Here is a 14,109-nt window from a genome sequence, read left to right on the forward strand (position 1 = left end):
ACCTCACTAGAATTCAAAAAATATGTATTTGTGTATCCCTCACTTCACACAACTGAGTCTCTACTATTTTCTGCAGCGAGAACACAGATGATGTATGATCAGAACTGTGACAGATGATTTATCCCAAGGCCAGGGCAAGTTTGTACAAACATTTTCTGGTTAAACAAGAATGACTTCTAAATGCTTTGAAAAAGTCCCTATTCAGACTTTTTCTGTTTGAAGAACCTTTTCTTATGTTAAACAGATCACTTAAAAACAGAGATAAAGCGACTAGCCAGACACAAATGGCGCAATTCCACCGGCTCTACTCACCACGCCACGGCACGGTTTAAGTAACGTTTCCACTAGCATAGTACCTGGTACCAGGTACTATTTTTTGTACCTGCTCAGGCAAGGTTCCAAAAGCAACCTAATCGTGCTGTGTCGTGTCGTGCCGAGGCGAGTAGAGCCGGTGGAAATACGCTAAAAAAGTCTCCAGACCACTCCAGGCAGTTTTTAATCTTGCATCAACCTTTAAAAGGTTGCTTGAAATAAAAAAAATCTCCCCAATTCATTAATTATTAGGCTTTTTAGGCATATTAATAGATATCTGACACATTCACTGATAAATGAATAACACTTGCCTAGTCTTGACCACTCACAGCTGCTTTACACTACAGTTTTGCCATTCACCCATTCACTCACATTTATACAGCTCATCTTTGTGTAGCGTGAGAACGACAACGAGAAACACTGCAACAAAATACTTTTCAATAATTGTTAATCAGACTGTTGATTAGATGTTTGGTCAAAAATGATGAAAATGATGCATGATGCAAAACCTTGTAAGAAGCTACCAATTGTTGCATTAGAGTATGTTAAAAACAAATATTAACCAGATGTTTTTATTCTCAAAGAAACCCCAGTATAAGCCTCAAACATCAGCTGGGCTGCCTTGACACTTCTAAAAGTCAGAAGTGTGTTTCGAAAAAAGAAAAAGCACTTGAGGTCGTGACTTTTTAAAAGAGATTCTGCACAACATTTCATGAATGCCTTCTATTCATAGCCTTAATGTTTACAGTGGGGTCATAAGAATAGCTCTCAATTACAGAATGAGTAACCAGTGCAGAAATTCATCACAGCTATGGTGTATTAGCCAAGCTGCTGCTGCTGCTGCTGCTCCACTTTGAAGTTTATCCAAATCTAACCTTGACAATTAAAAGGCATCTCAGAGTCTGATAAACACACTCCAGTTCTGGAAATGTGTGCACACCATAGAAAGGAAATGATACAGTTCCTGCCACAGAAATAAATGATCTACAAGAAAAGTTGCAGCGTAACATTATGACCCTCTTCTTCTTCAAACCGTACAAAAAGATCTGCTTTTTTGATAGAATGATTTTACAATGTGTTCAAAGACATACATGTCCACATACTTTTAAGTTAAATCTTCTTTTTCATGTTATTTTTGGGGCTTTCTGGTGAACAGTGTCAACATGACGATGAGCTAAACAACAAAATAAAGTTGTTTAATTTGATATTTGATTCATCACTTTTGAGATATTTTGGGGCTTTTGCTTTTAATGGACAGGACAGTGAAGAGTGAAGAGCGGGGGAGAAGACATGTAGCAAAGGATTCCACTGTGGAATTGAACTCAGGTCAAACACCAGCTCGACCAACTGAGCTATCCAGTGCCCCCCTTAAATAGTTATTTGATAATCAAAACAAGTTCTTCAAAAATTTGAAGATTTTCCAGGTTCTTTTCGCTAAACCACAAAAAAAAAATCATAATTTCCAGGTTTGGAAACAGGATAAAATAAAATAATAAAATAATCCCATCTCCATAAACACAACATTGTTTCAGTACATGTCTTTCCATCCATAAGAAACCCCAAAAACGACTGTAAACACTGAACAAAAAGCTGATTCACGCATGTTTTCATGTAGCACTGTGTTAGTGTGTCATACAACCACACTTCAAAAAAAAGATCCCTTTAATAGAGGAGGTGGAAACACGTGCACCAACAAGTAACTGGAGAAAATATTTGTGAGTCACCACACATGACAAAAGCCAACTAGTGAAAGTGTGTCAAGAATATAAAGCTATTTTAATGAGCTTATGGCTCATAAAGTGATGGAACCACAGAGACAACACACGTCTTCCTGAAAAAATCAAAGCTCTCTCAAGTCAACGTCGGACAAAATGTGTCCTGTGCTCCAAAAACAAAAGGAGGTGAGAGACAAATGGAAAGACACATGCTGTTTCTATTTGCACACATGCACAGCCTGACTGCCAAGATCAGTGCACAACACATGGCTGGAATTACACAGAGGAGCTGTAGTATGTGAGGATTGTCGACATTCCTTATTATTATTATTAGCACAGATTTTTGATTGTTTTTGATGATTTCTAACTGGGACTGTCTCACACGTTGTGCTCTGGTGCCATGTGTATGTGGGCTTACCTTGTCCAGCTCGTCATGCAGCTCTGACAGGGTGGGTCTGATGAGTTTCTCCCCCAGTGGCGCTGCCGTCTGCCGGTAGAAATCGATGTTTGGCACTGCATCGATGGTGTTGTGACCGAAAGTCCTCAGGTAGTAAGTGTTGGTTTGGGTATCGTAGTGATAGTGATGCTGACCGCCCGTGGATGAATGCAAGCTGGTCTCGCTCATCACTGTGTCCCCGTTCTGGTGTCCGTCGGCCGGCGCCGCCTCCGGAGAGCCCGCGTTACTCGCTCCGCTCGGGTCCGCGAAATTCACCACCCGAAACCGGCCCTTAGCCTCCTCTTCGCCGGCAGCGGGATCGGCACTCTGACCCCCAGGGGTGGCCTTGTCGCTGGATGTGGCAGCGGAGGAGGCGTCGGAGCTCGGCGACTTGTCCTCCGCTGTACCAGCTGCCTCGGCCACAAGGTCCACCTGGAAGCGACTCTGACTGGGAGTCTGACCCAGCGGCCTCTGCCCCGCAGCGGGGGCTAGAAGCTCGCTCTCTGCCGCGGCGCTCTCTGCCGGGGCGGAAGGCGCGGATGGCGCGGACATGGCACAAAAGACACCGGTGACTGCAACAAAAAATAAGCACAAGGATAAGCCACGCTACTGCGTGTACAACTTAAATGGAAGGAAGTGTGAAAGCCCGGGAATCGCTCGCGACTGGCTTCCTATTTATGAAAAAAAGCAGCAGCTGTGATGAAGTGTAGCTCGTTAGCTAAGTGAGAAGAAGACTACAAACTAGAAACTTTCAGCCTCTCTTCTTCTCCCACAGTTAATCCAAGTGTCACAGTTACTTCTGGACTAAAGCCCGTCAACCTCTGCTGTGTCCGCGCCTTCGGACAGGATGCTGTAGCCGACCTTGCCGCAGCTCCGCCTAGACTCCCGGAGCTGCCCTCGCTGCTATTATACACACTGCAGTCGGCATCACACAAAAAGGGGTGGGCTTTCCGCTGCGAGCGACCACGCGAGATGTCAGCGCGCACTTGTTCCTACTTGTGTGGCAGGAGGCGAAATGTCGCGAGAAGACATCCAATACCCAAAATAGCAGGCGTGACGTTCACCTCCCCCGTAGGAGGAACAGAAGTGATTTTAGGAGGGGAGGGGAGGAGGGAGGAGAGAGGAGGGGGAGAAACTGCATCAACAAACCCCACAACACAAAGGTGGTCCGTGGACTTTCGGGCCCAGAACAGAATCTAATTTATTCACCACACCTTTGCCTTAGGCCCCAACACGTATTCATTCAATAACACATGTAGATAACAACACACTGTAGCATTAGCACAGCAACTAACTAGTAATGTATCACTAAAGATGTGGTAATATACAATATCATTGAGAAATTGCAATAAAAATCACTCATATTAAGTTAATCATGATAAATTTCAATTATCAGGGAAAACTCATTAATACATGAGAGACACACGTGACGAGATAATGCTATCTAGCTTGCTCGCATACAGTCATATAGGGTTAGATGTATTATCACAATTTATTCTTTTTTTTTGTATCTACCACGATATAAATCAAATCCATGTTTCTTTAAGGCTGGGCCAAATGGTTCATAATTAGTATAAACATATCCTTAGGATATATACCTATATATACCTATCCCTCCAGTTTCTACCTGCTTTATCCTCCACATGAGCACCGTGCCAATCTCAGCTGACATGGGCCGATAGGCGGAGTCACAGCCTGGACTGTTCCATCACACAATTCAGGCCTATCTTGTAACATATTCTGGAGCTGCTGAACTGTGAATTTCTCTGTGAGATGAATAAAGTATCTATCTATCTCTATCTAAACTCCTTGAGACCGAAATGTGAGATGGATGGAACTGCTCGACTGACCTTCCTTTTATTACAAATCTCCACTCTCTGCGTACACGGACCACAAAAAGGATAACGCAGGACTTAGCGATTTATTTTCAACATCCACAAGGGGGCGCCTGCATCTTTCCAGTCATTCCAAGGTCTTGTGGTTTATAATGATCTTATTCAAGATTTTTGTTTTCGTTATATTCAAATGTTTAATACAAAATATGTATCCTAATGAGCTACGGGGTCATCTTTCAACTGAAAGGTTGTGGGTTTGATTCCCCGCTCCGCTAGTCTTCATGCTTATATGTTCTTGGGCAAGTCCCTAACCCTAACCCTCACCAGTCGTCATTCATTTCTTATTCAAACATCAACATCAGCACTGCACACACTGGTGCTCTTAGTAAAAGACCTGCTCAGTTTGAAGTCTGTCAAGTGACTCTTGGAACAGTTACGTGATTAACGGCTCGACAAACAGACGCTCCCTGCATTTACAATTATAGAGATCGATAAAGCGACACTTTCAGCGACATGTCTGTCACATTTCTTTACCTACAGTAAATCTCCTGCATTTCGTCAAAGTCGGCGCTGCACAAACTGGTGCCGTGAGTTGCCAAGTTTGAAGTCTGTCCCCGTTGGACCAGATGTTCCTTTCATCTATAGATCGATAAAGATAAATAAAGTGGTACTTTTAACGGTATATCTGTCACATTCTACCTGAATTGCTTGCATGTCTTTATCCAAACAACATCAAAGTCGACACGCGGGCCCTAATTAGAAATACTAGTGCAGTATTTGTACTTGCATTTCTTATTTAAACAAAATCAAAGTCGGCACCGCACGCACTGGTGCATTAAGAGACCTGCCAAGTCTGAAGTCTGTCAACTTAACTGTTGCACAGTGATTAGATGTTCCTTCAATTTATATGTTTGATATGAAACACTTGTCAGAAAAGTACAGACAGTATAGACAACTTAATTTGTTTAAATTTAGCATCTAAAAAAACTTTAGTAAAGCATATTTTTAACATTTTATCAGTAGTAGTGGTCAAATATTCTACATCAAAAATAAAAGTCAGTGAACATGATATTGAATGTGGATATTTATACTGATGTGTCTAGTTCAAAGCAACAGTTAACTGGTTTGAAGGTTACAGCTGGTGTTTCACTCACCTCTCAACAGGTCACACTCTGTAACCCCACCACCCTCGCAGTTACTATACTGCTGCAATCATCTAATACTAATAGATGTAAACAAATAAACACAATAAAAAGGTATCTCGGGTATCTCCCAGTTCATGAGTTAAGATATAAGTTAAATGGTGTCTGGTACATATTACATATTATAATTTTAGTTGTATAACGTGTACAATTGTTTGGGACGAGGGACAGTGATTCACTTGGACAAAGGATGGTGAAGATGGAGCTGCCAGCAGGAGGAAAAGAAGAAGACCACAGAGAAGGTTTGACATGAGGAGGACACAAGGTAGATGATCCGCTGAGGGAGAAGCCAAAAGAAGAAGAATGCATCACAACACACTTGTTTTCTCTTTTACTTCTCATGATGACGTCATTATGACCGTATGGTTTCAGTCTGTATATGCTTCAGATTGTCTCCCACAGGATGTAGGGATAGCTGAAATAATGCGTGATGGAACTGCAAATGATGTCATTTTCCACACTCGTTATCACTTATGATGTGATGGGGAATAATCTTGGGATCAATATAAGCTCTAAGTCTGTCTCTGTAGTCCCATTATAGCAGCAGAGATGGGATGACGTGTCATTCTTGTGTTACCAACATGTTTCTGCTGCACTCACTTGGCTGAAAGAAATTATTGCAGGTTTTCAAAGGAGACGACACTGATGAGAAATTATGTGAGTGGGGCTAATGAAAGTAAACAGGAGGATCACCCACACACACACACACACAGGGGTCAGGTTTCAAACTACGGACATCTGTCTCTTCAGAATTTGGATACTTTCAAAAAGGCAATTACAAAGAACTGGGTCAACTGGGTCCGACTAAGACTAGCTGGATTTTAGTTGGACTAAGGTGTTTACATGACATTAAGAAAACCACATTATTCTGACTTAGTCTGACTAAAATCAGACTTTTTAACATGCAGGTAAACACACTGACTGTCAAAGAGTCAAAGAGGGAGGAAAACAGGTCACCTAAAAAAATCCTTCCTTCTGATTTATGTTAAATGGTCTGTATTTATATCGCTCTTTTCTAGTCAAAGCTGATCTACACTACAGTTTTGCATATATCACACATCTTAGTGGGGTTAAGTGCCCACAACCTTCAAGTTGAAAGACAACTCGCTCTACCACTGACCCACCGCTGCCCGACTTAGCTGACAGCAGTAGACGAGCAGCTCATCTGTCCACACGACACCATAGATCGTACTCTGGCTTCTGAATACTGAATAACCGCTGAACGGCTTGGGTAGTTCTCATGGGTGACATCATGGCCAGCTAAACAGTTTCCAGCTGGAAATGTCTGATGTCACCTTTATTCTGTGTGTCATATGTTTTTAGTCGTCCTTGCCACAGTGTAGCACGGTGACATGCATGTCACAAAGAAAGCAGTGGGATTTTGTTACTTAAAGGAGTCATCAAGCTCTGATCGTACAATGACCTATTGATTACTGGGATGTCTTAATAAGCCCCTGTGAGACATCAGTGGTCCACTTTGTCATCTTAAATTCAATCACGACAATTAGGTTTGGCTGTTTTGGTGATAAATGTAATTAGACAAAGGAAAACCTATTGACGTCGCGGTCATGGAAACACACGATACTTTAACAACGCAAAATCACATACATTACTAGGCATCTGTATATATATATATATATATATATACAGTATATACATATATAAAAGTATATAAGTTTTTGTTTTTGTCAAAATAAAGCGTGTTATTAGTGGAACTAAGAGTACAAAGCTGGTGGTTTGTCATCTGTGATATTTACATGCCACAGTGGCTGTTGCTCTTAAAACAATGTCCAGTGTAGAGTCTACGCAGCCGGCCACACCCAGGAAGTGAGAGAGAGAGAGAGGCTGACAGTTGTTGTGTCAGCACATCAGGTCATAGAGACACATAGGTTATGTCCACCAGTGACCAAGGACAGAGGACACAGTACCAAAGTACTGTAAATAAATGTGGTCAATAGTAAATTGCACTCTTGTGTATTTAGCTCTATAGTGTTTCTTAAAATGAACAATCACAGTGAACGTTGGAGACGATGGAGCTGATAAGGTGGGAGTCAAGGAGCTGATAGTCAGGGTTTTTACGCTGTCGTCTTCCTCCTGTTCTCTCTCGTTTCCCTGTCAGTGTGAGTGGGCGTGTTTGTGGGAGTGTCTGTTGACGTTCCCCTGCAGGCTGGGCGGAGACTTTCCTTTGTTTGTCTCTCCCCTCTAACTCACCTGCCGCTGATTTACTTGATTACCACCATCCAAAAGTCTGGATCATTTGAGTCTTTGTCGGATTGTTTTGACGCCTCAGCTTTATCTTCTGTGTGTCTTTGGTATTTTTACTTATTCAGCCTGTGTTTCCCAGGATCACCAGCACTCCTGGTCTCTGTGCAGCCTGCTTCCTTCCTTCATATTCAGGGTTACACCTGTAGTTGAAGATTTTTGTGTGAACTGTTCTTCCTGAGTTAATGTTTTTGGTTAATTTAATGACCTTTTCTTTTGACAGGTGAATTATCACAGACACTATGATAATTAGACAGTGAAACACTAATAATGTGTGAACTGTGGAGTTGTTAGTGTCAGGGGACTGGTTATTGACCAGTAGTGTTGTAAAATAGAAATAAACTGTAAGAACAGTTATATACAGATATGTCAACATTAAATGACATTATTATATATGTACATATATACACACATATATAAAGGCTGTTTTTATTATAGTTATTATTGACTTAATTTTAGATTTATTTCTCTGTTTTTGATCATAAATATGTCATTATACTGAAGTACACATTGTAACATTTCAAAACAAGTACTTTTACAGTGAAATATCACCTTGAATATCTTTAATGAGCATCATGATGGAATATTGTGATGTAAGTTTTCGCTCATATTTCCCACCTGCAGCTGAACAGTTGTGTTTTCACCAGATTAGACGTTCCTCGGCCCCCAGGTCATTAGAGTTCGACACCCCTGGTCAACAAAACAAAACAAAGTGTTTAGTGGGACTGAAATTGTACTAAACTAAGTCAATGTCTCAAAGTGGTGCTAACACGCGCAGATACTGCAGACTAGAGTCAGACCACAGGTGTAGAAAATGAGGGAAACTCTGTGTATTTGTTAATATTTGATCTTTTTTCTTGCCCCTGTGAGACACGTGCAGCTGGAGGTTCTAAAGAGGTTCTTAGAGAGTGAAGTGCATTAAGTGGATGAGCAGTCTTCCACGTTAATGAGCAGGAAAACCTACATGGGGGGTTTGACCTTTCACACCTGTGCCTGTCACACAGTTATTATCACCATGACACCCTGCTACATACAGACAGCCAGGCTGAAACTGTGGAGCTGATGGAGGATGTCACAGGACCAGTAGTCTTCATGGAGACCAAAACCTGGTCCTAATGTATGAAATTAGATTTATGTCACTTTTTTCCAACAACACTTTTTAAGAAGTAAAAAAAAATATTATTGTATTTTATTGTTTGAAAATACACTTTGCACTCCCTCACTTGTTCTTTGTGCCATGTGTTTTTGTTTGTGGGCGGGCCTTAGGACGCTGCCTGCTGATTGGCTCCTGAATTTTGGAGCGACAGCTCAATGGACCGAAAGTCACCACAGGCCTGGAGTCGCTGTCCGTCAACATCGGACAAAATAATTGTAAATATCATACGTTTGTCAGATTATAAACGTTAGATATTTACATTTGTTTGAAGAGCCAACGTGGTGAACACCATCAATGTTTTCTTGGCTGTGGCACGACGTCTGGACGAGGGGCCATCGTCCAGGCTCTCCCTACCAATCAACTTGCACAGTTGATAAAGCTAGAGCATGTTCAAATGTCTCTAGAACTCAAAGTCCTCAATTTTAGAGTTTCATCACTCTGGCGTTTCAGTCCACTCTCGTGTGAAACTGTAACACAGGCAAAAGTCTGACGTCGGATTTATCCACCGTCACTCGACACTTCGGATTCTTCAGCAAAGTTTTGACTTGTTCCTGTGTGACCACACACCTCCATCACCCTCAGCCAAATCCATATATCTGTTGATAAGAGCCTTAAAATTAGAAAAAATAATGGGACAAAAAGAAATCAAGGGTGCAAATGTGTGCGTTAACTATGACATTAATGCGATTAATCACGATTAAACATTTGAATGGTGTGACAGCACTAAAACAAAGCTCTCTTTAACCTTGGGTGGGCATGTTTACACGACATGCATCAGTCTTTATAAATAAATACAGTTCACAAGTGGTCTGACACCTTGTTGCTGTTTCCTTTGTGTACCATGATCTTGCATATAGATGTCCTTTGTTGACCGTACACACAGCCATTCTCTGTGTATTTGTTTACTCACACCTTTGCTGACTGCGGCTGCTTTAAGACCTTTTTCAGGGACTTTTCCTCTCAGGTGTCGTCTCTTTCTTTTCATCTTCTTCAGAGGATGTTGCAAAGTCGTTCATGTTCCCACTCCCAGAAAGAAAAAAAAGAAATGATAAAGAAAGGCAATATCACGGCTGCTATACTGAGATCACGCAGCCATTGGGAGTTTGTGGGAGGGGAGAGTCTTTCACTATGAGCCAGAAGAAGGTCAAGAGACAGGTCAGCATGTGTGCTTTTAGGTCGTTCCCCCTCTTGTGGGTCTGGTTCTGTGGCAGAGGGGCTGGGACATGACCGTACATATGGATGAGTGAAGAGTTTGGACTTTTGTCACAGTCGGGGTGAATATCTGGGAACATCACTTTAGACATATGTACCTCTTTAAGAGCAGCATCCCACAAATGATCAGAAAGTGACAGTTTTAATGTTGTTAAGAGAGGTGTCTTTTAGCTCTGATATCAGATTATAATGGAGGACTTTGATCCCATTGCAAGGGGCTGGAGTGAGTTTGTCAGTGGCGTTGGGGGCAGGGAGTTTTGAGAGGCAGGGTATTAGGGATGTAACATAATGCAAAATACGGCAAAACAATCTTCTATGAACAAATCTTTAAACGATTTTTCAAGAAATGCTGCGTCCTGCATTGATGGAGGGAAAGAGTGATGGACGGCAGCTGCAGGCCAAAGCTTCTGCTGAACTGGCCTCACACTCTCAGGGAGCAGAGGGAGCAGAGTAACAGTACTCCAAGCATGTCTGTGTTGCAGGCAGGAGTGTAAGAATCTAGTGTTAGCTGCCCCAGTATAGAAGCAGAAGTGTTCTGCTTCATTCCAGAAAAATGAAATGACAATATTACAAATAGAAGTCTCACACTGGTTATTTTGGCTGTGATCGAGTCCACGTCATGGACTGATGGCTGACAGAGGAACCCAGGCCTCCAGAGCAGCATGAAGGTGCTGGTTCTGTTCTTCGTGACCTCCATTGTCCCCAGAGACAATCAGACAATCAGAGACCACATCCTCTCACCACTCGTGTCAGTGGGTAGAAAAAGAATAAAGATACTGTATGTAGTGAAGCTATAGAATGTGTCAGATAAGACTTCTCACAAATGTCCCGTTTTTATTCTGACAAACTGTGACTGTGAGGAAAGAGGAATTGTTCCCTCTGCTTGTGAGTGGACGCGACCCAAAACAGTGGCAGACCCAAAACAAGTGGGTTACCATCACAAACAACATGCCGGTGGAAATATTTTCATACACACTCAGAGGTACAGACCAAACGCTAAATGTGTGTGTGTGTGAGACGCTCAGGCCACACACACACACACACACACACACACACACAGCCTTTGGATTGTAGCAATATTTGAAATATATGTTGGAAAAGTTGAGATGAAGACGTGAGAGAATTAAAGCTCCAGTATGTGACACATTCTAACACTTCCCTGTATCTCACTACCGCACTCATGTTTCAGAGAACTGAGGTTAATGACTTAACCTTAAGTTCTTCTGACTTCACGAGCTCATGGGTTTGTTACCTTCCCTCCATATGTGTCAGTGTTGTAACGTAACAAAGTACAAATACTTTGTTGCTGTACTTAAGTAGAATTTTCACATATCTGTACTTTATTTATATTTCTGACTTTTACTTCTTTCAAATACACCAACAGACAGAGGGATTACTTTTGATACTTAAGTACATAAATGTCAGGTACTTTTACTCTTTAACTTCTACCAAAGTCATTTTCTGGTAAGATAATTGTACTTTTACTCAAGTATCACTTTCAAGTACTTCATACAAGACTGTTTATATCCATACTTACACAATAAAGATATTCATGATGACATTTCACAGAATTTCAAAGTAAAAGTGCAACCTTTACTTCACAATAATAACATATTTATGATGCAACAGAGAAATAAATCTAAACTGTAAAGGTTATACACAGTAAATGTGTGTTTTTATTAATATAATGAGTTGATATTCTGTCACCTCACTGGCAGCTGTGTTTGAAGGAGGAGGAGGTCAAAGGTCGTGTTTTCCTTACAACATGATATTAAGTGGTGGGCCGCGAGTCATCGCTTGGGGGCGGCCACATGTGGCCCGCGTGCCGCCAGTTTGACACCTCAGGGTTATCAGTTCCACATGAGAAAGGCAGATAGAAAGGGACCAAAGACATTGTCCGCACCGTGTGTCCGGCCCACAGAGGACGTCCACTCACACTGTGACAGTGGAAAGTTTTGTTGTCACCTGACACACGCGCAGCAGCTCCACCTGCATTTATCCTTGCTATCCGAGCACGGAGTCGTGAGTGGCTGAACTTTGAAAAGCAAACAGTAAACATTATGGCTGTCAATATTGATGGTGCTCCACTGTGGACATGAAAATGTCATAAAGGTCTACGGGAGGCGAGCGTCGGCGAGTGTGACGAGTTAAAGAAGTGCAGGATCACAGCTGTATACGTCGTGACCTCCGCACATCTGTGCACTTTCAAATGGACTGTACTGTAATCTTGTGAGATTGAGATTGAGATTGAGATTGAGAACCACTGTCTGTGTCAATGCTCCTGCTCCGCTCGAGCTTTTCCTCAATCATCTGCAAAATAAACACTTCCACTTCCTCGTCTCTTCTCCTCGGCCTTCGACACTCGTTCACTTGTTGATGTTATTTTATTTATTGGATTATTATTATTTTGTTTTTTTAACACACATTATTTTGCCTCATGTGAGATTTTATGTCCTTTTGTTTGTGAGCGCTTTATGAATAAAGTTGGTTTGGATTATTGTTGAATTTGCTGCCATCACCAGAGAAGATGCTCATTGTCCCTCAGGTTGTTTGAGCTGAACAACATAAACATAAACACATAAACTGTGTCTCTCACAGAGGACAGAGAGCGGGGACATTTCTGTGCTGTCTTATTTGTCTTTTTTCTGTTGTTTGGAGACAAAGAGAGTTGAGGTTGAGACGGTTTTGGTCACGTGCAGAAGACAAAGGATGTTGAAGATGGAGGAAAAGAGGAAGACCACAGAGAAGGTTCATGGATGTCGTGAAGGAGGACATGAGGACATGAGGACAGCTGGTGGAACAGAGGAGGACACGAGGGAGAGGACAAGATGGAGGCAGGAGACGCTGAAAGAAGAACAAGCTGCCTGAAATCCTCCTTCAGTGTTCTATCTCCAGCAGGGGGCGCCAATAACCTTCAACAGTGACTGCCTGGTTTGTCTCATAAGATTACTGCAGTGAGCTGTTTCCTGCAGAAATAAACATTTAAACAATGATGAAGGACGATGACGTCACACTGGGATCAAACCTCCCCCAACATCTGGTGAGACCAACTGTTCTACCCACTGATCCACTGACTCACGTCAGGTCAGGCACATCATTTATGTGTTTGATGTGATTTGAATGTTGTTGAGGATGAAACAATCATCTGTGTGTCTTATAAGCCACTGTGATACTTTAGTTACAGTTACAGTTACTCTTGATTCTGTCAGTGTCAGCGTGTGACATTAAAACTGTGTTTTCTTCTTTGAAATATCATCAACGTGACGATGAACAGTTACTTTTCAAACTGTTCAAAACATGTTGGCGCCCTCTGCTGTTTAAAATGAATACATTCAAAACTGCTGGAACTGCAGTAACTGCTCTGTTACTCTGTTACTCTACTACTCTGTTACTCTGATACTCTGTTACTCTGTGACTCTGATACTCTGTTACTCTGTTACTCTGATACTCTGTTACTCTGTGACTCTGTTACTCTGTTACTCTGTTACTCTACTACTCTGTTACTCTGATACTCTGTTACTCTGTGACTCTGATACTCTGTTACTCTGATACTTACTCTGTTACTCTGATACTGTTACTCTGCTACTCCGTTACTCTGTTACACTGATACTCTGTTACTCTGATACTCTACTACTCTGTTACTCTGATACTCTGATACTCTGTTACTCTGATACTGATACTCTGATACTCTGATACTGCTACTGTTACTCTGATACTGTTACTCTGCTACTCTGTTACTCTGATACTGTTACTCTGCTACTCCGTTACTCTGTTACACTGATACTCTGTTACTCTGATACTCTACTACTCTGTTACTCTGATACTGTTACTCTGATACTCTGATACTGCTACTCTGTTACTCTGATACTGTTACTCTGCTACTCTGTTACTCTGATACTGTTACTCTGCTACTCCGTTACTCTGTTACACTGATACTCTGTTACTCTGATACTCTACTACTCTGTTACTCTGATGCTCT

General features: G+C 41.8%; 1 protein-coding gene across 2 annotated transcripts in view; it reads right to left on the reverse strand.

Moving 5' to 3' along the window:
- The window catches only part of slc12a2 (solute carrier family 12 member 2), a 51,664-nt gene extending 48,517 nt beyond the window's left edge, over positions 1-3,147 (reverse strand). For both annotated transcript variants that reach the window (XM_058616612.1, XM_058616611.1), the window contains exon 1: positions 2,446-3,147. In XM_058616612.1, the coding sequence (XP_058472595.1) occupies positions 2,446-3,015 (570 nt within the window). In that variant the 5' untranslated portion in view covers positions 3,016-3,147. The remainder of the gene's footprint in view (positions 1-2,445) is intronic.
- Positions 3,148-14,109: the final 10,962 nt, after the last annotated feature.

Source organism: Solea solea, chromosome 19, assembly GCF_958295425.1.
Source record: "Solea solea chromosome 19, fSolSol10.1, whole genome shotgun sequence".
NCBI lineage: Eukaryota > Metazoa > Chordata > Actinopteri > Pleuronectiformes > Soleidae > Solea > Solea solea.